We start from the raw sequence: 27,352 nt of genomic DNA, 5'->3' as shown, positions 1-27,352 counted from the left end.
GACTTGTGAATGGCAGATTAGCCTGCTACTGGTTTTCTAATAAGGAAGGGTATTGAATGTATGAAAGAAATTTGGATGATGTGTTGAGATGATTGACAGGGGACGTAACTAAGAAACATAATGGTCCGTTAATGAGGAAGTAGTGTTTTCCTGAAGTTTGCATACTCTTCTGTTAACACACTCAAAAGGATGTACATTTCCCTCACAAAAAGTACATACTTGTAGAACGTAGTACAAGTATGCGAATTGGGGCGCAACACATGCTTTGTTAACAGAAAGCTGCTATTCAAAGACACTGAAAAAGGCAGCGCATGTGGTCAATTTGACCGTTACAGCCATTCCAGCTTAAAATACTCTTTTGTGTTTTGCGTTTTTAATAAAATAACAGTGTTATAATGGAAAAATACACACATTTAGAAAATGTCAGGGTAAAATGCTTGAAGTTGAAGCTTAATAAATCCTAAAATTTATCATTATTCTCAGATTTATTGATTTCCTAGAGCTCTCGCTCTGGTTTCCAAACACTTCCAGTTTCCGTGGGCTCCATGTGGGTGTAATAGAACTGATGTGCCACTTTTGAGCCGTAATGGCTGCTGATCTGTGACTCGGTCCGACACTCCCACTGTGAATAATGGCTGATTAGTGGGATATTCAAACAGTGAATTGTGCAATTACGCGTGTGTGCGCGGTGGCAAACTAAAACACCGGGAGGCTGATTATTTAAATGAAGCCGAGAGGGTCACCCGTGTCGCAGACGTGTGGTTTGTGCCACAGCGAATGAACCTCAAATGCTGCAGCGAGGTGTGTGTGTGTGTGTGTGTGGTAACTCATAAATGGCAATTAGAAACCAGTCAAACCTCAAAGCCTGCACCTTGTGCCAGTTGATATATATATATCCTGCAATGGATGCTGGGACGTCATACAATGGAGGCTTGACATGATGGCTTGTCTTTTTGATTAGCATGCGGGACACCTAGAAAAGGTTAAAAAGAATGAGGAGACGGAGGCGAGTGAGATGTGAGGTGCTGTAAACCATTGAAGTTGTCCGTACCGAATGCGTTTGACATCAGAACCCACACACTAAAACACACAGCCTTGATCTGCCACTATTCCCACACATTACTGAGCTGTACTTTGAAAATTTGTCCCAAATAAATTATTCAAAATCATGTATTGATTTTTAAATGTAACGTTTTTATATATTTTTTTATTTGTGGATGTAGCCATAGTCTACTAGTGTCAATTTTTTATGTAATATTATCATTGATGTTATCATTATTAGAAGTGGTTGGCATACTAATATCTGTTTATTAAACGAGCTCAAATCAGAAAAAGTTAGGACAGCATGAAAAACGCAAATAAAAATAAAGTGATTTTCAAATTTACTTTAACTTGTATTTCATTGCAGACAATATTAGCATAATATATTTCATGTTTTGTCTGGGCAACTTCATTTTATTCGTAAATATACATCCTTTTCTGTCATTCAGACCTGCAACACATTCCAAAAAAGTAAGACAGAAGCAATTTGAGACAGAAGCAATTTAGGGTTAGCAGTCAAGTAAATTTGTTAAATAATGATGTGATTTGAAACGTGATTGTATTAATAATTTGCTACAAAAGCATCGAAGTAAGGTTTAGTCCTTTAGTAGCAAAGATTGCTGAGGATCGCCAGTTTGCCAACAAATACACGAGAACAATGTTCATCGAGGAAAGATAGGAAGACATTTGTATATTTCACCTTCAACAGTGCCTAACATAATTAAAAGATTCAAGGAATCTGGAGGAATTTCAGTGCATAAGGGACAAGGACGCAAGGATCCCTCAGGTGGTGCTGCATCAAAAATTATCATTCATCTAGAAAGCGATATCACCACTATGGGGTCAGGACTACTTCGGCAAACTTTCAAGTACCACAATATATGGTTACATCCATAAATGCCAGTTAAATATGTAATGTGCCAAAAAGAAGCCCTATGTTAACAGTGTCCAGAGGTGCCATCTACGTTTTTTTTGGAGAAATAGACACTGTATGCTCTAGACCAGGGGTCATCAATCTCGGTCCTGGAGGGCCGGTGTCCCTGCAGAGTTTAGCTTCAACTTGCTTCAACACACCTGCCTGGGTGTTTCAAGTATATCTAGTAAGACCTTATCTTAGCTTGTTCAGGTGTGTTTGATTAGGGTTGGAGCTAAAATCTGTAGGGCACCGGCCCTCCAGGAACAAGTTTGGTGACCACTGCTCTAGACCAAGGAAGAAAAGGATTATTCAGACTGTTACCAGCAACAAGTCTAAAGGCCAGGCTCTGTCATGATATGGTGTTTTGCTTGTCAGTGTTTCATCTAGGATTTTTTTCCAGCTGTGGCGGCAGACTCTGTTGGGCATTTTACACAGATCTGCCACTACATGTTGCGTTATTTCATTGACAAATGTCGTGGGCGCAGTATTCAGTCGAGATCGCATTCATGTAATAGCCTACAAGCATGTCAATCTCTGCTTGAGCGCTGATTTCCTCTGTTTGTGCACAAAACCTCTTGTGCGGCCTAAAATATACGCTGCTCAAGTGCAGATTTTTTTTGCGCGCCCTCAAATAAACGCGGCTGAAGTGTGATTTAGTGCATTTATGTACCGAGTATATCGCCAACATTTAATAGATTTGCTAGGAATATTTATAAATCTCTACGATAGACTAGCGGAGCGGACCGCGGCATTAATGCATCATGAAGTAAAGTGAAACGGCTATAAACTCCAGCAAGATAAAGTCATTATATGCAGAGCCACAGACCTTTATCTTTATTTATGGAAACTGTGTTCATCATAACTGAAAGCTAGGCCGTGTTTGCTAGCCTCACGCATCACGCACCTGTCAGTCAGTCAGTCAGCACGTCACCTTAAAGGGTTAAACAACGCACAGCACTACTACTGTCACAGAAGTTTGCGCTGTTATTATTCACTTACCTTTTCATACGTTTTCGGTGCGATTTTAACCCGCTATTTAAAAAAACGATTGAATATTTTGAATAAGAAGCTGTTATGTAGCCGTGGTAGGATGAATTTTGATGTGGCGCCCTGCCACAGAAGAATGAATGTAGCCGAAACCATGCTAGTGCCCTTGCCAAAGGTAACTTGCATTTATATGGCACCTTTACCGCTGAAAAGTACTAAGAGATTTTGGAGCACAATATGCTGATGTGTTTTCCAGGGACACCTATACATATTTCAACAAGACAATGCAAAACCACAGTCTGCACACAATACAAAGTTGTGGCTGCGGAGGAAGAGGTTTCAGGTACTTGACTGGCCTGCCTGCAGTCCCGACCTGTTTCCAATAGAGAATGTGTGGTGCATTTTGAAGCACAAAATATGATAACAAAGACCCCGTACTGTTGGCCACCCTAAGACTTGTTTGCAGGAAGAATGGGACAAAACTACACCGGAAACACTTCATCACTTGGTGTCTTTAGTCCCTAAATGTCTTTAAAGTGTTGTGAAAAGAAATGGCAACAGTACAATGTGGTAAATGCTTCACTGTTACAACTTTTTTTTTTTAAATGTGTTGCAACAATAAAAATTAGAATACATGTTTTTTTTTAAATAAAATTATGAGGGACACATAAAAAATGTTTATTGTATTGTCTGCAATAAACTACAAGTCAAAGTAAATTTAAAAATCACTTCCATATTGTCCTAGCGTATTCTGATTTGGGATTGTATGTGTGTGTGTGTTTGCGATTTGGTGTGTGTGTCATGCGAGAGAGAATTTGATTGACAGGTACTCCTGCCCCCCATTGCCCCTTGGGGCCAAGAAGCCCCTCCAGACACTTTGTCAATAATACAGAGTCAATAACACGCTTGTCACCTGAGAGCAACTAAATTATTACCATGACACTGTTTTGAGTTACGGTTTAAAGAGAGTTAAAAACGGACACACACACACTGAACACGTAACGGCAACATAATTGTGCTTGGAAATGTTAAAAATTTAGCTTTTATTTTACAACGAGCCTTATTTGCATAAAAATGATGCTCATTTGTACCAAAAAAGGAGGCTAATGACTTTATCAAATATAGTGTGGAGCTGGTTCAATACACTTAAATGCAGTTCCTCTGTGTCTCCATCCTAGCGTATCTCTCTCGCTCTCCAGGTTTAAAAGCCTTTCCTTCTCAGCTGTCATGTCAGACCTGCAGGACTCCATCACAAACACACATAGTCTCTTGCTAAAGGTCACATTGATCAGAGGGCATTTCCATCGTCTTCGCCGGACCGGCTCCGATCTCCTCACCTCCTGCATCCATCTTTCCACTTTACCTTTCATCTATTCTCATTTGCTTTCCCTCGCTATTCTGAATCCTCCAGCAAAAAACCACGACCCCAAAACCCGGACTGTCATTTCACAAAATTCAATTGTGTGGAAAAAATGGATCAGAGATGGAGTGAGCTGGCGAGATACTTCGGGGAGAAGATGGAAGGGATGTTCGGTGAGAGGTCAAAGTGGTGTCAAATCAATTCGAGAGTTAAAGTATACCTGCGAAACACCAGAAGAGGTTTTCAAACGCTAAAAATACTTGGAAATGTCGTGCTGCTGGAGTATGAACCGGCTTAGAAAAGGAATAGATCAGCTAAAAATGACTTTTTTCTTTTTCGCAAAGTCACAAGAGATTGTGATTCATGTTTGACCTTTGAACAAAAAATATTAGCTGACTTAAAATAAATTTGAGTGAAAACCTAACCTAACTAGCAACAGTTTTGGGAGATTTTCTCAGCAAGATTTAGCTTGCTATAGCTATAAGCTCCTTATCTTTTGAAAATACAGTTAACAGCTGCATCCGAAACCGCCTACTACTCGGTAGGTACTGCATTTGAGTTTAAATGTACTAGTCGGCTGTTAGAAAAGTACATTATATCTATACAGTATGAATGTGAAAAGTATGAATGGAATTCGGAGGTACTGCATCCACCATTTTGTCATGGTCACGTGACCAACCTGCATCAGTTGCGTCGCATCACTCCTATTCATGAATTCTCTTGCGGGGCATCATGGGATAGCGCAGTGTGCATGAGATGCGCACTCCAGAATCTCACCAGAAGTAGTAGGTCATTTGGGTATTTCTCTCATACTGATTTTCAAATTCTATAAATACGGACATACTACTCCGCTCACATATTAATTATAGCGTACTATATTGTATGGAAGTATGCGATTTTGGATGCAGTGAATGACTTTACAAGCTACTATGAAAATATAGCTAGCTAGCTAGCTACATTTTGTTAGAAAACATGACTATAAAAGGCTATATAGCTCTAAGCTACTAACAAAACAAAGCTAATGTTAGTCATGTTTTTTTTAAAGCAAAAACATTTTCAGTAACCAGCTACAAAAAGTCCGCAGTTTTAGTTGACTAACTTTATCAAATCTTTATTTTCGCTAGTATGACATTGGCCATGCGGTTTAGGGTACTTTGAAACTTTAGCTTGCTAGCTTTTGTTATTTAAGCTAATTCTTTTTTAAGTAGTTAGCACTCAACAACCTAGTTACAAAATTAGTAACCAATCTAAAGCTAAATGTCAAAAAATCTTTTTCTAAAAAGACAATCTTAATTAATTAGTTAATTAGCTCTAAGCTGAATGTCATTTTATCCTATGCTTATTTGAAAATTGTTAGCCATTTGTTAGCTACTAGCAAAACAAAACTAACGCAAGTCAAGTTAAGTTTCTAAAGCAAAAATACATTGTCAGTAGCTGCTACAAGAACATCCAGAGTTTTAGTTTACTAACTTTGGTCATGCTGTTTATGCTACTTAACTTATACTTGCTAGCTTTTGTTGTTTAAGCTAATTATTTTTAAGTAGTTAGCACTCAACAACCTAGTAGCAAGAAGTAACCAATCTCAAGTAAAATTCTGTTAGAAAACAGTAACATAGTCACTTTAAAAAGGTAACATGTAAAAAAAAATACTAAAAAGACACTCTTAGCTTATTGGCTCTAAGCTACTTGTCATTTTAACTTATGCTTATTTGAAAATGATTTGTCATATTGTAAGCTAAAAACAAAACAAAGCTGACAGAAGTCAATTACGATTTTTAAAGCAAAAACCTTGTTGCTAGCTGAAAAACGTCCACAGTTTTAGTTGACAAACTTTTTCAAATCTTTTTTTCGCTAGTATGACATTGGCCATGCAGTTTAAGCTACTTTAAAACTTTAGCTTGCTAGCTTTTGTTATTTAAGCCAATTGTTGTTTTTAAGTAGTTAGCATCTTTACAACCTAGTAACAAAAAGTTACCAATCTTAAGCTAAATTTCATTCTGAAAAACATTAAATCATTGTGAAGACATACTTATGATTAAGACCTTCAGAATGATATTTGAGATGCCTAATTGAGTTGCTTTCTTCTGTTAAACACAAAAGATGATATTTTGAAAAATGTTGGAAAAATTAGCCATTGACTTTCATAGTAAACTACTATAAAAGTCATTGGCTCCAATATTCTTCAGCAGCGTGTTTTGTGTTCAACAGAAGAAAGAAATTGGGAAAGTTCAGAACTGCTTGAGTGCAAGGAACATTTCTGGTAAACTACACATATAATTATACACACACTGCACATATAAATGCAGCTGACCAAATATGTAGACCAGATAATGAGAATATTGGACCAGCTAATAGCCAATAGAAACTGCTTTTAGCAGCTTTTTATCTTGAGACTATATCTGGTGTCTGAAGCTGGTAAAGTTAGCCCTCGCCTTTCCCTAAGGAGTGTTATAGAAAGTTAGACAGATTCACTGCGACAGGGCCTTTGGGTCCTGCTGGGAATTGAAGGCCAGCAACGAGTGGAAGTTGCATCCCGATGCACGTAACGACATGTCTGTCATATGCACCCAGACACGCTTCTAGAAACACACCTCGCACTCATACGCTCAGCGTCTCTGCTGAGGTGTCTGAAGTCGTGTGTTCATCGCCTGTCGTGACGCCCAGGGGGTTTACAAGATCTGACTGAGCTGGAATGCCAAGGAATCGCTCTGGCACTGAGACGGAGTAAGATATTGTGTTTGTGAGTCTGTTTATCTGTCACTAAAACAGCAACAGGGCTTGTACAAGTGTGTTTAATGTGGCAGCAACAAATATATTGCTCAACAGTTGTTGTTGTTAACTGAAATTGTTATAACACATTTAAAATAAGTTCAAATTTGAAAACAAACACAGGTGACTGGAATGACCAGAAGTACTGAAAATAAAATTAACTGATAGGCACATTTTAAATTGGGAATGAACCAACTTTTTAGCTACTGAAAATTATCAGGCGTTTTTGTTTTTCAGCCATAGATGGACAGACAGACAGACAGACAGACAGACAAAAAAAGGTTTCTCACTCCACTCTCACTCCAGTTGTCATCACTGCACAGACCCTGCTGAAAGATCCAGCTTAAACCAGCCTAGGATGGTTGTCTGGTTTTAGAGGGGGTTTGGCCACTTCTAGGCTGGTTTTCAGCTATTTCCAGCCTGGTCTTAGTTGATCAGACTGGAAACTGACCAGCTAAAACCATCTAAATCCAGCTTGACCATCCTGGTGTAAGCTGGACATAGCTGGACATAGCTGGTTTTGGCTGGGCTCCCAGCCTGACTTGGCTGATCAAGCTGGTTTTAGCTGGTCATCTCCCAGCCTGTCCAGCTAAAACCAGGCTGTAAATGGCTGGAAACCAGCCTGGAAGTGGCCAAAACCCCTCTAAAACCAGGTCAGTTGACCAGCTAAAACCAGCCTACCATACTAGGTTGGTTTAAGATAGATTTTTCAGCAGGGGAGTGAAACTGCTTTCACACTGGATGCGGAAAGCGCAGCGATATAAAGCCTATTCATTTCAATTGCTTGTGCCACACAAGTGTTGCTGTACCAAACACTATAGAATACACAAGACGTGTATTGTTTTGAATAGGGAAAAGTGTAACGGTCAATATGGTGAATCAAGCCCCACCCTCTAGTACAGAAGCCAATCGTCGATCGATATAGACTGACGAGAGGGAGGGGCTCAGACCAGACCTGAGTTTCTGTAGATTTAGTGCGATTCATATGTTTAGAAATTAAAGTAAATAAGCAGTTTTTTTTTTATTTGATTGGTGATTCCTAATATGAAATTAAATTTTAAGCTTGGCAAGCAATTTTGGGGAATTTGACGTTTTTCAAACATAATGCCCGAGCATACTGTTTAAGCGGTGTTTTAAATATGGCCGCCGAGTGAAATGACTTACCTTAAACAGACTTTGGCCGTACTGACTAAAATGCAAGAGCAACACAGCATACCTTTAACTAGTTTGTGCAAGCTCAGTATTACGCCCTGTGGATATTCAGTATTATGTAAACAAATACTTATCTATGCAACGACTATACATGCTCACCTGAAAAGCATAGTCTGCTAAAATAACGTCCCAACAGTACATTTCTATGTAGCGTGCTTCTTTTTGCTGCTTGCAATAGTGCTACTGTGCTGTCATGGCAACATTGGTAAAGTGACGCCTCTAGACTCGCTCGCTGTCAATAACATTTTACTGTCGTTAAAATATGGTTATTTTATTGGCTAGCATTTTTTTAACACTATAATGTATGTTGTTGTTGTTGTTGTTGTTGTTGTTTTCATACAAAATTCATAAAAATTACTTTATTAAACAATAAAATAACAAATTTAGGCTAAAGATAGCAGGACCATAGTCAAAAATAAGATATACAAAGGAACAGTTAAACAGTAGCTAACTTAAACTTCAAGATCAAGATTCTCTTAAAACTGTTTTAGCACAGTTTATCTTTCAAAACTAAAGTTTATGGTATATGCTAGCTTATCTCTGTGTTTAAACTCTTCTGATAAAACTGCTAACTACATTAAAGCTGCAATGCTAAGTAGTATGCTACAGTTATTAAAATTTGATATACTAACAATTCATTGCATTGATCCCGTGGGCCAGCCTGAACACCCGCCGGTGACCTACTCAAAACCTGCAGTTCTCCACGACGAGCATCTAGTGTTCTCCAGCCTCCGGCGCCTAGACTGCAGCTCTGCACAAGAAGTTTGGCCAGAGAAGAAATGGTCGTGCTTAACTGAGCCTGGTTTCTCTCAAGGATTTTTTCCTTCACTTTCTTCAATTGGTGAAGTTTGTTCCTCGCAACCGTCACCACCGGCTTGCTTGGTTTGGACTTGTGGAGCTGCTCATTGATGGATTTGCTCTTTAGTGTTTGGACTTCCAGCAGTAAAAATTAAACCACACTGAACTGAACTAAACTAAACCTCAACTCTGAAAACTGGACTGGCACCGTTTCAATCTACTAGACTACTCTTCTGTAAGCTGCTTTGACACTATGAACATTGTAAAAGCGCTATAGAAATAAAGATAAATTGAATTGAATATACTAATGTCTACTATAGCAGTCTTTGCTGCAACAGTGTGTATATTTCAGTGTTCAAAATCAAGCTAGCGCTGCTAAATCATCTACTCTGACATACTGGCATGTAGCACAACCTGGTTTTGAGTTCACATGAACAGAATAATAAAATGGTCTTAGACCAAAAAAATGTGCCCTCAGACACTCTTAATCAAAAACTGTGGCACACTTATCTGAGGTTTATGCTTCAAAACTGTTTAAATGCGTTTGTCTAATTCTCTCTCCAGGGTGTTTGTGACCTCCTGTGAGGTGTGAATGTCACTGTGTAGCGCGCGCTCCTGGATAATCCCTCTCTTGAGCACATCCACGTATAGAAAACCCCCACAGATTTGCTTATACTGTATCATGTTGTATTTATATTCATAGCAGTAATTATTATACGGCGCGTGTTTCCCTCGGGCCTGTGTTATCACCACTGCAGTCAGAGGTAAATCCGCTTACCTAGACAATTTGATACGGCCCTTAAGGACAGCGGCTTTTACCACAGACACCCGATTATAGGAGCTGAAGATGCTTTTTATTTATTGACAGTTTGCTGGATATGAAGTTGCTCCTTGATATGAACCTGTTGTTGTCAAGCCAGGAGTAGCTGAAAGGCAGGGTAATATCTAATATTTCAATGGAGTAATGTCTCCATTTTGTCATGTTTATACTAAAGTAAACTGCACTTTTGGGAAATGCATGATATCGGTAGCATATCGGTTGTCATCCGATATTAGAGATTTAACCTTCATTTTTTATATGCGTTAGATGTTGAATTGCTTATGCACATTTAACCTAACGCTTTCACCATTTTTATATTGATGTTGATAAAAATGGGTTGGTGAAACCCAGTGTTGGGTCAAATATGGACAAACCCAAACACAGCTCAGATTTTCAAGACATTTGTCTGTTTGTTTTGTCCACAAACAGCTCCTGTGTGTAGGACTAGTTCTTACGCATCTCATTCATTCATTTTCATTCAGCTTAATCAGGGGTGCCCAAACTTTTTCTTATGAAGGGCCAAAAAGCAAACTTGAGGACTGTGGGCCGAAGGTAAATATGCCAAACTGCATTACATTAAAGTTGCCATGGGTAATTAATATATTTAAAAATAACTATAAATCATTGCTTTGTATTAACTAATGCAGTATTTTAATAATAAATATATAACAGTAAAAACAAAAACAATCCAGTTTATAACAGAATGGAGTTCAATGCCGAATACACGAGTCAAGCTGCACCTTTTTTGCCTTGATTTGATGTCTAGCTGATGTCTTCGGCATTGTTCTCTGTTCATAGATTGACAGCATTTTCTGTATTTATTAAGTAATCTGACTAATTTACAACATTTAATTGAAACATTTCTAAAAAACAATCTAAAAAAGCAATGTTATAGAAATGACGATGTCAGTTGAAGGCATTCGCCCCCAACCCTCCTATCAGTCTCTTCTCAGACTGGATGGTAGGCCAAATCAAAGGTTACCATGGGCCAACTTTAACCCGCCGGCCCTAGTTTGGGCATCTCTGGGCTTAATACATCTCATCCAAACCTTTTTTCTTTGTTTTTTTTTTTTTTTGACTGTTGTAGCTATGAAGTAACTGAAATATTTCAGGGTATATGGAACTGTAATGCAGTCAAAACCTGCTTGAATTACTTTAGTTTTGCATTTAAATGACAATCATAGCACACATGGAATGTTCATGATCCAATCAGAAGCTAGCATATAAATTTACTTTTTAAAATGTTATTTAGATTTTAGTCTCATTTTTTCTCTATAATATATTGTCATGTCATGCCTTATAATTGATAAATGAGCAATATTACAATTCTAAATTTGCATATATCGGTTATTTATCGGTTATCGGCCATCAAATGTGGGAAAAAATGAATATCAGAATTTCCGGCTAAGATAAACCTACATTTCTGTGGAAAATGGATGCCAGATTGGACTTGGAAATGTGTCGTTAATTTTTTGTTTTTATTTTATATGCTAATTTGTAGTAAGATTTTCTCTTTTTCTCTCCAGTTTTTTCGAGAACATGGGCAGGATCATCGCTGACGATTACATGCCGACAGAGACGGATGTTTTGAGAGTGCGACTGAGAACCACAGGAGTGATTGAGACTCAGTTCAAAGTCAAACACCTGGTCTTCAGGTAAACATCGTCTTTATTATGAGTTTGCCATTATTGTTGTTTCAAAACATCATAAAACAAAAGACAAAAAAGTCTTTCAAAGTCTTTCAATAAAAACAAATGATCAATTCTACGAATCCCAAAACATGCAATAGATTAAACATCCTTTGTCTTTCTTTAATGTTCAGATGTCTAAATAGATGTAAATATTGGTATTTTCCTGCTGTTGTTGATTTTGTTGACTAATGCAACACAATTTTTTGTTTTACAAATACTGATAGAGTTTGTAAGCATCTCTCACTATCACTTTCAGTTGTGTAAATAATCAAGTATATTAGTATACTTTAAAAAGTAGCTTTGTATTTTACAATTGTCGTTTGATGTTTGTCTGATGGTAGCTTTAAAAAAAAAAGCAAAACTAACTTTTTAAAGTCATATAAAAAGCATGAACGATAAAACAAATTAAGCAATTTATTTGTTTGCCACATTTTTTTCAACAACATATTTTATTGATCGTAAACAGGTTTACAAGCATTGTTGTGTCTTTTTTCGGCTCATATTTTTGTCCGTTTTTCACTTTTTGACGAAAACTGAAAATATTGTTTTTGACAGATGATTTTTCGTGGTTGAAAATTCGGTGCATCCCTAAAATAATGCCTTGGCCACTTTATCGCAATTGCTGTTAGATGTCATAGAACCGATAGTCGTACACTTTATGAACAGCTCTCAGTATAACTTTTAGTTGCGTGAATCATCAACCCAAAAGCCTTTCGTTAATTAATTTTCATCTGATGCTTGTCTAACACTATCCAGAAATACGCTGAAATTTCTATTTAGGAAACGTGCAGGGGTTTTCCGTGTCATCTCTTGATTTGGTGATATTGAGCTTGTCGTCCTGGTATCTTGTTGAAAGATCAGCTCCTGAAGCATTGCTCCATTCATCAATATCATAACTGGCATTATCAGCGTTCAGCACACTTTCAGCTTTGAGTTTAATGCAAGACACTTTTTGAATTTGTCCGAGTTTTTTCTCACTATGACATCTTGTCTTGAGTCTCAATATGTGGGGAAAAAAGCACTTTGAATGTATGTATGCTAATCAACTTTGTTGAGCTGAGCTTGGTGCAGGTTTTACATGTTGTAATATGAATAAGTTTTATGAGTTATAATAGTTTTTGTGCATGCTTTGAATTAGATTTTGTGTTCATATGTATTTTTTGTTTTCATATTACATATTCATATTCATATTACAATTCTGTGACGCTGTTGTGCAATTTGTATTAGTTTTGTTGATATAAAGTTAGATATTTTTTATTTTTGGCAATTTGACTAAAATAAATATTGCTTTATTTTGTGAAATTTTATTTTATTTTAAGATGTCAAAGTGTTTACATAAATTTTATTTTATAAAATAAATATTTTAAATAATTAAAATAAATTCAAACTAACTCTATTTCAAATATACTTCTTTATTCAGATTTGTTTAGATTTAGTCCATTACATTTTATTATAAATATAATATATAGATTCATTACTAAGTACAGAATTTAAAGTTTTATAGCCATTTAAATGTATTCAGCAGTAAATAAATATAAAAAAAATCATTGTTTGTATGAATTGTGTTGTGTGTGTATGTGATATATATATATATATATATATATATATATATATATATATATATATATATATATATATATATATATATATATAGTTTAATTGCTAAAAACTGTTAAAAATGCATAGATATATAGGTAAATCAGAAATAATATAGTTACTAATAATTAAATCTAAATAAGTTACAATTATGAATATAGTAGACATTTAAAATTCAATAGTTACTCATATAAATGTAATGTATAGAACAAATATTCAAGATTTACTACTTAAATATGTTTTGTTGTTGATTCAAAGCTTCTGGTTTTGCTTTAGTTAAAGGAAACATTTGAGATTTATGCTTAGACGGTCGCAGTCACAGCGAGTCGTGTTCCTTAAAGTGTTGAGATTAAAAAAGTTGAGTGCGCATTCATTGTCCTCTCAAGCTCAATTCTGCACAAACATTGGACAACCAATAAAACAATCCAAAGGTTTCATAGGGAATGTGAGTCATTTTCTGCTTGGCAGCTTTAGTCAGTCATTTGAATGTTAATGGAGACATTTACAGCTATGAGACTCGCTTGACGCTGTGATGAGCCTCGGAAACACCAGAGTTTTGGCATTCGGTGGAGAGCAACTGTCTTTTCAGATCCTCGGTCGCTCGCTTCTTCTTGTGCTCTTTCTGTCCTGAGAATCGCTAATTTATGAGCTCTGCTTGAAGGCTTCTGCAATAACAGCTATATTGCAGTACTTTGCATAATGCTAAATCTAAATTCCTACAGCATCCGTGACAGTTTTTAATAAAAGCACATAAACAACTTCACAAAAAATCAAAGCAAAGATGACTTAATAAATTGTCCAAGTGGGCATTTCAACAACTGTTTAGAGCCGTCTTTACCTTTTCTCTCTCTTTTTTTTTTTAAGGGAAAGTTTATGCAGAAATGTAGATTTGTGGTTTATTTACTCGTCCCTAAACCACCCAAGATGTGGGCGATTTTTTTTCTTTTTTTCATCTTCAGTAAAGCATTACAGACGTTTTTTGCTATTGATATTTCATTTATAGTAAATATATAGTTTTGAACCAAACTACACTCTCAGAAATAAAGGTATGCGAGCTGTCACTGGGGTGGTACCTTTTCAGAAGGTACATGGTTGTACTTAAAGGGTGCATATTGGTACCTCAAATGTATATATTAGTACCTAAATTTTTTAAGAGGAACACTTTTGTACTTTTAATGTGCTAATATGTACCCTTGAGTATTTAATGCGTAGCTTTTAGGGACAAATTTGTACCTTTTGAAAAGGTACCGACCCAGTGATAGCTCGCTTACCTTTATTTTCGAGAGTGTACAGTAAAGTGTATCGTATATTGTATATATTATAGTATTTACAACTTTTTCTTAATGAATGCAACAGCACAATGTAGTTTTAAATAGAGCAAACTAATAAACTGTAATAAATACTGTTTTACTATAGTAAACTGGGGTGTATTGTAGTATAATATACCCAATAGGTGTAGAAAACTACAGTACTGGGTAATTCTTTATATTACTATAGTGTTTTGTCACTGTTACAACTGTTGAATTACCACAACAGGCTATTTCAAGTACTTTACCTAGTATTTTTTATTAATTACTAAAGTATTTCTCCATGTGGAAAATAACAGTCCTTGGTGATTCATAAAATGCGAGACAAGTGTTACTGGTGCGGTATTATTTACTTATAATGCATTATTATTTATAATAATGGGCTATAACGCTTTATTTAAATATAACTTGTTTCTGATTGGTCAGTGACAACATTCCAAGGTATGTTTTTTCCAAATAACAACTGCTGAAACTTTATAACAATCATCTGGGTACTTTGACATCTTTTTGACCATCAGTGAATATGTTCACATTAATACACTTATATCCACACACTTTTATGTCTCTGATTTTAACTATTTGGTGCCACCTTGTGACTAAATATTATGTAGGTTAGCGTATGCTCCATTCAGCCATTTTCATTTCTGTCAGCTTTGCTTTTAATAAAAGAATTAATCAACCATTATGGCTCAAAACAAAGTTGTGTATGTTGTTGTTATGTTTTGTGGCAAGTAGTTCTTTAATAAATGGGATAAAGTACATCCTGGTGGTTGTTGTAACAGAATAAAGCTCTTCAGTTTTGTATAACAGCCCTCCGCTTTGCATTGGGTTGCCGATAAGCCGCCTGGATGTACTCTATACCTTGCTTATTGCATTGTAAGTAACAAGAACGAAGAATAAACATAATGTATATTCATTAATGTTACTGAAGATGATTGAATACTGTAATTAATGTGTACTGTATATACTGTAATTAATGTCCCTGGTATACGATATTTAAAAGCACTAAAACAAACTCGACAAGACCTGCACATTTTTTTATAATCTCTGCTATAGTTACTAGACACACCCTGTACTGCTGATTGACTGCAAGTGTTTTGGACATCGGTTTAACACTGTCGTCACTGTTTCTTCAAATATTACTTCTGTCTAGTTGAGCATATGGCATTGAAAGCCTTAATATAAAAGAAACTATTTTTATCCTGTCTTTAAAATCTTTCTAACCACTGAACTCAACAGTGTTAATTATTTATGCAAAAGTCATTTGGTTCCTAAATGAGGAAGATCTGAATGTCTCACTGTGGGTTTTCCTCATGCTTGACTGCTCATTCTTATCGCTGCGCTTCACTCGCATCCCTCGCCGAAACCTACAGATCTCTATCAGACGACGGCATTCACACTCTCACGTCTGTGTGTGTTCGTCTGAGATTCAGCTCAGCTCTCAAATGCAAACTTTTTCAATTAACATATTTAGGCATATTAAATGTTATGCATTTACACATTTGTTTATTCACTTATATTTGATTTATGCATTTGAAAAATAAACAATTAATTACACATTTCTTTATTTACAAATTTGTTTATGGACTTGTTTCTTTAGTTGTGTTTATATTAGAGTTGTAAACCTTCCCTGGTCTCATGGTTCAGTTCGGTTACAATTATCATGCCATCGATTCGATTCAATTCGATATCTCGGTGCATCACGGTGCATTGACGGTGCTTTTCATACACAGTTTTATGTATTCTTCACAGCAGCAATTTTTGTATTAAAATGTATGAATAAATTTATGTACTATTTGTTGTACAATTTTGTCATTTAATACAGTCAGATATATAAAATGTACCTTTAAACAACACGAGCATTTAGCAAATAATATAAACAAATTTCTCCGAGAGTAGAGAAAAAGTCACGCCAGCAGGTCAAATGGGCCACAGTGCGTGTACGTGTGCGTGTGTTTGTGTGTGTATGTGTGTGTGTGTGTGTGTGTGTGTGTTTGTGTGTGTGTGAGAGAGAGAGAGAGAGAGAGAGAGAGAGAGAGAATGAGAGAGAGAGAAATGGAGTACTTAAATGGAGTAGCATATGAGATGAATGACGTCAGTACACAATAACCGGTTACGATTATTAGTAAACCGATACCGAATTGTCCGCATCTGCATAGCAGTGCACCGAAAAAACAATTCATTTTGACACCCCTAATTTATATTTTATATATATATATAACAGTTCCGTCTGCTTCTCGAATCTGATTGGCTGATAGTCTGCAATAACAGCACTTGTATAGCCTCTTCACCCTTGTGTTTTACTCCGCCCACATAGAGTGACAGCAGATCAATAGACTCACTACATTATGACAAATATTGCAGCTGTTGGACAACATTTAACATACTTTTGAGGCTTTTTTTAGGTGAGAATGAAGTTGTTCAGATTTCAATTATGCAGTTCATTTATAAGGATAGTGCCTATTTTAAATATTTATAATTTCGACGATTCAGCCCTTCAGCGGCCAGCCAGTCATACTGAGCAGAGCAAAGACAGACAATCCGCCACAAGATGGCAACAGAGTCCACATAATAAGTGCTTAGGGGAGAAAATCTCAGCGTAAATTTCAAACTACAGCTGCACAAATCATTATAAAACAATTAAGTGACACTCTAAGCCAATCTCTCTCTTTTATATATAGTGCTGTATTTATACCATAGTAATCTGCTGTGTTTGCTTTACTTTGGCTTTTTCGGGGTTAATTGTTGTGATATACCGATTGCAATAAAAAAAAACACAGGCAATCTCTGTAGTCTGATGGCAATTCATGCTGTTCAGCCTTATAATCTCAAAACATCAGCAAAATCACCTGTTTTGTCATCACTTTAGACATTACGCTAGAGAATCATTCAAGCACTAGCTCTAAAGTGATGTTTGTGAATTGCCAACAGTTTTTGCTGTTTTCACATCAGCTGCAGATGTGAATAAGCGGCGGAAGAAAGTAGTTCCTCTTACAAAAAGGTTTTTTAAACTCTCCGTGTTTGATTTTCTTTTTTACACACGATAATGCTGTCGAACTGTTGTATAAATGCATTATCACACTCGTAGTCATGTGATATGGCTGTATATCGAGACTGGTGGGAAACTAAGGCACTCAGTCTGCCACCTCAAGCCAATGCACGCTTTCCACCGCTGTCGATATACAGCCATATTGCACTGCTACAAGTGTGATATTGCTCATATATATATATATATATATATATATATATATATATATATATATATATATATATATATTTATATATATATATATATATATATATTCATTCATTCATTCATTCATATTTTTCGGCTTAGTCCGATTAATCTGGGGTCGCGATATATTTACGTATATATAAATATTACAAATATATACATGCATCTTTATTTGCCTTATATGCACTTAACTACACATCATTTACTTATTTATTAACATTTATTTTGTTTGTACTTTAAATTATTTTTAAATGTTAATTTATGCATTAAAATTTGCATTTTCTATTTATTAATTACATTTCATTGAGCAACATTTTTATTTAAAAACAGTGTTTAATCAGATTCAGAAATCATTTTCTTCCAGTGATAGCATTAATTGCAAAACGTCCAAATCTGTGTTAAGCTGCATTCAGAGATGCGTGGGAACAATAGAGATGTCATGGGTGTGTTGGACAGGAAGTGATGTCGCCATATCTATCGGTAAGTCTGTGAGTATTGAACGAGTGTAATGAAATGTCAGGTGTGCATGGGTCACTGCTGACCTCTGATCTGTAATTAACAGACTAATGACGTTGATAAGCGCTTCTGCTGTCATTATGTGGCCACAGCAGATCGGCCAGAATGAAACAAAGCCATTATTAATTATTAAACCATTGTGCTGCTGGAAATAACATGACGAGGGAAAACAACAGGGAATTATTGTATCATCAATGGGATTGATTTGTATTTTTTACTATTTATTTATTTATTGCACAATTTTGGAAGGTTTTTTGTTCATATAGTATGTTTGTGTTTATTTTGTACTGTATTATTTTTGCATTAATGTGGTATTAAGGCTTATTTATTTCTAGTAATTCTGTACTAATGATTGTATTAATGTCCATGTTTGTAGTTTTGTGTTGATCTAGGTTTGTTTATATTTATTTAATTCTAAACCAATGCGTGTATTAATTTATACATTTAATTGATTTTTTAATATATGAATGAATGTTTGTAAATGGCTTTATTTGTAGTTTTCTGGATATTTGCAATTTTCTGTTCATGCATTATTCATTAATATATGCAAATTATTTACATAAGGGGGCGACGCAGTGGCGTAGTAGGTAGTGGTGTCGCCTCACAGCAAGAAGGTCGCTGGTTCGATCCTCAGCTCAGTTGGCGTTTCTGTGAGGAGTTTGCATGTTCTCCCTGCGTTCACATGGGTTTCCTCCAGGTGCTCCGGTTTCCCCCACAGTCCAAAGACATGCGGTACAGGTGAATTGGGTAACCTAAATTGTCCGTAGTGTATGAGTGTGTGTGTGATGTTTCCCTGAAATTGGTTGCGGCTGGAAGGGCATTTGCTGTGTAAAAATGTGCTGGATAAGTTGGCGGTTCATTCCGCTGTGACGACCCCGGATTAATAAAGGAACTAAGCCGACAAGAAAATAAATGAATGAATATTTACATAAGCACAACATTTTATATATATATATATATACATACATATACATATACACACGCACACACACATATATTTATTTAAAGATTTATTTAAAGATTTGGTTAATTCCCTGCAAAACATCATCTTTTTACCTGCGTTTTCTTGTACAAAAAAAAGACAACTCATTTAGATGCAATTCATTTGACTGATTTTTATGAGACATTGTATTTATTAGAGTCTCATAAAGCACATATGGATTTCTTTTTCCATCACGTTTGAAGTGTGCACATTGATATTTTTTATCGGAGACGTGCGAATGAATCTTACCAACAAATAACATGAAGAGGATGCTGCTGGATGAAGTGGAAGATATAAAATAAATGTCACGATCGCCTGAAGACCAGAAACGCTGTCTGAGAATAAACATAGAGAATAAAGCCTTTTTGGCTAATTTCTGAGGCCCCTAATGAAACACCTAATCTTTTGTTTTGACGCCTCTTTGTTAACTGCTGGCTAACAAGCTAACTCTTTTTAGCTTGGGATCTAAAACACGGAGTGAGGAAATTTTGGCTGAGTTTGTTCATTTGAGAATCCCTGTCAGCCTGTTTTTCGCATGTACAAACACGTGCCACTTGTTAGCATTTGTTATGCTAATATCCTGCTAGGCTGTTGGGAAAAGTCACCATGAGGTAATGTTGAAATCTATTGTAGTTTGGTTGCATAATTTTTATGCAAGATTTTAATGTCATATTTTGTCATATTGAGGTATTTGAGGACATTTTGTCATCTCATATTTTAACTTTTTTTATTGTTGTTTTCTCCTAGCTAACATGCTAGCTCATTTAAGCTTGGTATAAAACACAGTGTGAGGAAATATGGACCAGTTTGTTTATTTTAGCAGCTCTATTTACTCTATTTGTCCTGTTTTTACATGTACAAGTATCACTAGTTAGCCACATAGCTTAACGCATGCTACACTGTTGGTAAAAGCCACCGTAAAATGATGTTGAAATCCAATGTAGCTTGTTTACATGATGCTTTTCTTGATTGAAACTGATTGGATATGTGTTTTTGTTGTATCAAGGTGATTTGTTATGTCCCATGTTTCGATGCGTCTTTGCTAGCTGTGATGACAAGCTAAATTTTTAGCTAGATATGTTAGCTTGGCATAAAAATGGATTTGTTTGTTCATTCAGAAAGCTTATTTGAGACTGTCAGTCTGTTTTTCAGAGGTACAAATGTGTGTCGCTAACTAGCAGTCATCATTTAGTAGCCTATTAGGATAAGAAATGCTACAATGTTGGTTAAAAAACAAGGTGATGTTGAAACCCACTGATGTCTTTCTCAAGCTAAATTGACTATCATGTGTTTTTTTTTTTTTTTTTCTCATTTTAGATGTTTGAGGATGTTTTGTCACATTGCATGTTTTTGCCATCTTTGCTAACTGCTAGCTAACAAGCTAGCGCTCTTTTTAGTTTGGTTTGTAAAACTATATGTGAGGTGTTTTACCTGAGTTTGTTCATTTGTTTTCACATGTACAAACAGTATTGCTAGTTAGCCACATGTTAGCATAACAAATGTTACTCTGACTGTTGGTAAAAGTCAACATGAATTGATTTTTAATCCACTATACATGGATACATGATGTTTCTCAAAATAAATTGACTTCACTTTTTGTTGTAACAAGGTATTTGGGGATGTTTTGTCTTAGCTGTTATTAGCTAACAAGCTAGCTTCTTTATCTAAAGTATGGTGTGTGGACATTTTTACCAGCTTAACATTTGAGAAGCTCTTTTTAAGCATAGTGGTTTGTTTTTCACATGTACACATGTATATTTTGCTTATTAGCCTCATGTCACCATAACACATGCTATGCTGCTGGAGATAGTCGCCATGAAGTGATTTTGAAATTCATTAAGGTTTGAATACATGATGTTTCTCAAGATAAATCATGTGTGTTTTTCTTATCAAGGCATTTGGGGATGTTTTGTCATCTCATGTTTTGACTTTTTGTTTGTTAACCATTAGGTAACAAGCTAACTCTGTTTAGCTTGGTATCTAAAGCATAGGGTGTGGACATTTGGACCAGTTTGTTCATTTGAGAAGCTCTTTCAGGCACATTGGTCTGCTTTTCACATGTACAAATCACTTATTAGTCGCTTATTAGCCACAAATAAGCATAACAATCGCTAATATGCTATTGTTAAAAGTCAGAATGAAGTGATGCTGAAATGACTGTTTCTGAATGTAGTTTGATTATGTGACGTGTTTTTGCGAAGGTGAATTGACTTTCATGTGCATTTTTTGTCGTATCAATGTTTTTAAGGATGTTTTGTCTCTGTGTCTGAAGGATGTATGACGTTGGCGGTCAGCGGACGGAGAGGAGGAAGTGGATCAGCTGTTTCGAGTATGTGAGGTCTGTGCTGTTCGTTGTCTCTCTGAGTGGATACGACATGACGCTGGTAGAGGATCCATCTATGGTGAGGAAACACTTTTGTGTCCATGAAAAAAAGGCCTCAAGAGCCCAAAGTGCTATTTAAAGGTCAAGGGTGTTGTGTTTTAGATGATACAAATAGGTTTTTGATATCATCAACATTCCATGGTTCTGCCATCACTAAAAAATAGTAAATAATAATGTTAAAATTAATTAAATTAAATATATGTATAAAAACACATATGGAAAACATTGTGAGACCACAGTTATTATTATTATTATTATTATTATTATTATTATTATTATTATTATTATTATTATTATTGGTATAATACTACTAATAAGTAATAAATAGCAAAAAATTATCTGCCATGTTTTTATACCTTTATATTAGAATATATATATGTATGTATGTATGTATGTATGTATGTATGTATGTATGTATGTATGTATGTATGTATATATATATGTATATATATATATATGTATATATATATATATATATATATATATATATATATATATATATATATATATATATATTTCTTTTCTTTTTTTTAGAGAACATAATAGCAATGTTTTAACTTCAGAAGAGTTACTTTATTTATTGTTACCAATTGAATTTTTCTTTAAAACAAGCTCTAAATGGGGTGACACGGTGGATCAGTGGTTAGCATTGTTGCCTCACAGCAAGAAAGTCGCTGGTTCAAGTCAATTTCTATGTGGAGTTTGCATCTTCTTCCCATGTTCACATGGGTTTCCTCCAGGTGCTCTGGTTTTTTTCACAGTCCAAAGACATGTGTTAGAGGTGAATTAAATAAACTAAATTGGCCGAAGTGTATGTGTGTGAATGAGTGTGTTTGGATGTTTCCAAGTAATGGGTTGCAGCTAGAAGGGCATCTGCTTCGTAAAACATATGCTAGATAGGTTGGTGGTTCATTCCGCTGTGGCGACCCCTGATAAATAAAGGAACTAAGTCGAAGGAAAATAAATAAAATAAGCTCTAAATTACTATTTTGTATGTGAAATTGGAAAGAAATAACCCAGATTTTCTAAAATAATATATATTCTCCCCTCCCAAATCTATCCTTTGTATTAATATTTTTAATAGGAAGCTGTACAATATTCTTTATATGTTAGTTTTGTCAATACAGAAGCTTAATCTAGAGCTAATCGAGTAAAAAAAAACTCTTGATAATCGTCCAAAAATGAGTACACACAAGTTCATATGTTAGGAAAAGGTATTAAATAAAAGTAAAATCATGAGAAACAAAAATATCTGTAAAATTTTGTAGTTTTAGATTTGTAGTTTTACACTTAGTAAAACGTAGTTTGTAATTTTATTGTATTTTTGCAATATTTGGCTTGTATATAAATGTATTATTTTTAGATTTCCAAAGATGTTCAGTGACAAATATATAATTTTGTTGAACCTATCTATTTAATAAATCTGTTTCGTTCAAATGCACCAAAATATATTACCTATATTCACTGAGAAATTGATCAAAATATAAATTTTATAAATAGGGTGTACTCGTTTATGCTAAGCACTGTGTATATATACACATAAAGAATTTGTTAATGTATTGACATTTTTAAAAAATGCTTAGAAGTAATAAAAATCAGCATCAAAACTGAAAGTAGAATTTAATTAAAACAGATAACAATATAAAATGAATTATTTGTATTGTACACTACCTGACAAAAGTCTTGTCGTCGATCCCAGTTGTAAGAGCAGCAAATAATAACTTGACTTCTAGTTGGTAATTTGGGAAAGTGGCAGAAGGTGGATGATCCAATGAATCATCTGTTGAACTGCATCCCGATCATCAAATACACTGCAGAAGACCTATTGGAAGCCGGATGGACCCAAGATTCTCACAGAAATCAGTCAAGTTTGGTGAAGGAAAAATCATGGTTTGTGGTTGCATTCAGTATGGGGCATGCAAGAGATCTGCAGAGTGGATGGCAACATCAACAGCCTGAGGTATCATCAAGACAGTTGTGCTGCCCATTACTTTACAAACTACAGGAGAGGGTAAATTCTTCAGCAGGATAGCGCTTCTTCTCATACTTCAGCCTTCACATCAAGGTTCCTGAAAGCAAAGAAACTCAAGGTGCTCCAGGATTGGCCAGCCCAGTCACTAGACATGAACATTATTGAGCATGTCTGGGGTAAGATGGATGAGGAGGCATTATAGAAGAATCCAAAGAATCTTGATGAACTCTAGGAGTCCTGAAAGAACGCTTTATTTGCCATCCCAGATCACTTTATTAATAAGTGATTTGAGTCATTGCAGAGATGTATGGATGCAGTCCTCCAAGCTAATGGAAGTCAAAAACTATATTAATTCTTTTTCCACTGCATTATGACTTTGTATTCAATACGGAACATTAAATCTGTTAAGTGACAAGACTTTTGTCTAAGCAAAGTCCTAATTAAATAATTAAAAATCAAAGCATGATCATGTTTTATTGTGGTAAAATAAGCGTAATCTAGAAGTCTTTGCCTTTCATGTAAACCACTTCTGATACCAATTGATCAACTAGAAGTCAAGTTATTATTTGTTGTTCCTAAAACTTGGATAGGCGACAAGACTGTTGTCAGGTGGTGTATAGTGCAATCTTTACAATTCAAAATCAATATAAACAATAAAAAAAAATGTTAACCAAATTTATTCGACTTGCTATAAGCACACAACTGTACCCGGCCTTATCTTTTTAAACACAGGAGAGAGCATGATGGGAAGTCTGACGGCTTGTGTTTTTTTGCCTTGTTCAGAATCGCCTGCAGGAGAGTCTCAAGCTCTTCTCTTCAATCTGCAACAACATCTTCTTCAGGGGCACCTCCATGGTAAGAGACGAGTCTATTAGCAGTGAGAGCTCCTCCAATCTCCTCCATTTAACTCAAGAGGCCACGCTAAACATATGAGGCCAAAACAATTCAAAAACTCTTCATTTGATGCAGACAAGCACACCGACATGAGCTATAATGCCAAAGTTATTTTCCAGATTAAAATGAAGTGGCCTTTTTGGTTTTTGCAGAAGACTGGATGTACGTCTAATGTACATTTTGTATGAAAGCAGCATTTGTTAATAACAATAAAGTGTTTAAACTTTTTTTTTCTTCTTCCTACCGCCTGTTAATAAATTATTACTTTTGATTAATATTTTTCTGTTTTTTTTTTTCTTAGTGATTTGTTCAAGGAATATTTATTTTTTAATTTAACACAAATGTTATATGTTGAAAACTTTCTCTGTTTTTGACATTGATACAGTGGCATATATTTTGCTTTAGCAGGGTTTCCGCGGGGTCTTAATAAGTCTAAAATTAAAAAATCGAAATTTAAGGCCTTAAAAAGTCTTAAATTCGCTCTTCTAGGTCTTAAATATTTTTCCACAGGTCGTGTTTTTGTGATGTCCATGTAACGCTACATCTAATGCTTATTAATTTTTTTTTTTGTTGTTGTTGTTGTCGCTAGGTTTTCAGGGTGTTGTAGTTTTTTATTTCAGTAGTCCAATTGTAATTTGCAGTATTACAACTACGAAAAAGGTCAACTTGCAATAGCCAATCTCAGTGCGCACAGCGAATGTAAAGTCATCTCTGTGTTTGCGAAAGTTCGCTGCAGGTGCGCGCCACATCATTTCAGCTGGCGGAGTAAGGCAATATTTTACTGACAAATGTCGAAAGCTCAGCATTACAAGTCAGGAGCTCATTCATTCATTCAATACTAGAGAGCGAATCTCTTTGCTCACACGCCGGTTTCCTCTGTTCGTGGACAAAACTTTTCGCGTGCTCTCAAAACACTGGCTGCTCACGTGTAAATGGTCTGCTCTAGCTCCGTCGGAAAATGCGAACTCACAATTTCTGTGTCTTGTGTTTCCTCTTTTCATGCTTTTGCTCTCCAGAGATGCTTCAGCATACTGTAGTATTAAGAATAGTGAACTCATCAAATGAAATACAGTGTAGTTTTACTGCAGTAAAGTGAGGTGAATTGTAGTATAATATACCCTATATTGTAAAAAAAAAAAAATAAAGCACTGAGTTGTTTGTTGATTTTACACTTGTTGTGTTACAATTGCAACTATAGTATTACCACAACAGATTAATTGAAGTACTTTACAAAACACTGTAGAGCAGACACTAGTTCACTTTATTTTATTTAACATGATAACATGAGATTGATAGTGAGATTTATTTGAAGAGTGAACAGTACAGTAGGCTATAATACCTTATCAAGTGTTTCCCTATTTGCTATTACAGTTACATTTCTGCTTGCATTACTTATATTTAAATGTTTTTTTTATTTTATTTTATTTTATTTTATTGGTATGGTGCACCTTTTGGATGTTTAATAAATGTTTTTAAAATTAAACTATTCTCTGTGTCTTTAAGTGTTTGAAACTGGAAATATCTCATCATATAACGTACAGCCAAAAATGTTATGGTTTATTAGATTAAAAATGTAATATTTAAATCTATTTTAGTATTTGGTTATTGGTAATTAATAGTTTACCAATATAAATCATATCAAAAAGCATAAAAGGAAGAGGTAACAGTGCACTGAAAGCACGCCAGAACATTTGTGCATGAGCAGTGCATATTTGAGAGAGAGAAAATTTGCAGTTTTGTCCACAAACAGAGGAAATCAGTGCACGAGCAAAGAGATTCGCTCGCTCGTCTTACATGAATGCGCTCTTTTGTCAGTGAAATAACGCCTAAGCGGAACTAATAGAATTTTTTGAGGCTCAGGTGAAGAGTTCGCGTGGTGCCGCATTTGATTTAAGTTGAATATGAAACACTTTGAAGAGATTTTTTCTGAAACAGGTACGTCTGCACCGACATCTTTTGTGATCCGTCCATGCATGATCATAGGGAGAACCAGATGACCAGTAATTCTTGGCTTGAAATTGCAACAGCAGTGGGAAAGGAGGAAAGTTTTTGTAAGAGTTTAAATAAGGGGGATAAGTTTGTTAAAACAAAAAAAGAGGCCCCCAAAAACATCTTCAATGATAATGATTATCTTTTTATTCGTCTGATTTTACTGTCTGTTTCTTTTGACCGCCCCCTGTCATTTAAAAAAAATATCTTAATAGCGAATGTGTCAAGTATAAAAGCCTCGTCCGTTTCGTGAGGTGTGTGATGCGGCGCCAGGTGAAAGTATAAATCAGCATTAAGATGTTTGTTTGTTTGTTTTTTCTGTAGTTGAATGGTGCATCTAACCTGCCTTTAGTACTTTAGTACATTTATTTTACAACTAATTTTGTGATTTTACATTTATTATTGCGTGTTTTTGATATTGCGATATAGGTCTTAAATTTTATACTTGGTCTTAAAAAGGTCCTAAAAAGGTCTTTAAAAGTCTTAAATTTAACCTTATGATATCTGCAGAAACCCTGTTTAGGCATTTTAGAGTCCCAACTTGTGGCCCATTTTTATTTTATTTATTTATTATTATTATTATTATTATTTTTAATAATAAATTATAATTCCCGCATCTTTTCTCTCTCTAATTTAACTTCCTCTCTAGCTGCTGTTCTATAGGCAAAAAAGGCAATAATCTTTTTTTTTTTTTAAGATTTATTTATTGGATTTTTAAGACAGTTAACAAACAAAAGTAAAAAAAAGAAAAGAAAATAACGGTACAAAGTATAAAACAGCACAAAATTGATTAAAAGAAAAAAAATAAAGCTTGTATTTATTACCTTAAACTTGTAGTTTTATGTCAAGAAAGAGTTGTATGCTTGTGCTATATCAGCACTAAT

At 35.2% G+C, this 27,352-nt stretch overlaps 1 protein-coding gene across 1 annotated transcript in view; it reads left to right on the top strand.

Moving 5' to 3' along the window:
* The window catches only part of gnav1 (guanine nucleotide binding protein (G protein) alpha v1), a 56,538-nt gene that overhangs the window by 23,706 nt on the left and 5,480 nt on the right, over positions 1-27,352 (top strand). Inside the window, 3 exon segments of the mRNA NM_001166014.1 lie at positions 11,430-11,558; positions 21,503-21,632; positions 24,369-24,440. Of these exon segments, the coding sequence (NP_001159486.1) occupies positions 11,430-11,558; positions 21,503-21,632; positions 24,369-24,440 (331 nt within the window).

The sequence above is a fragment of the Danio rerio genome, chromosome 22 (genome assembly GCF_052040795.2).
Source record: "Danio rerio strain M-AB ecotype USA chromosome 22, GRCz13ab, whole genome shotgun sequence".
Lineage (NCBI taxonomy): Eukaryota > Metazoa > Chordata > Actinopteri > Cypriniformes > Danionidae > Danio > Danio rerio.
The sequence above is the reverse complement of the archived record's forward strand: the minus strand, read 5'-3'. Positions and strand labels throughout refer to the sequence as shown.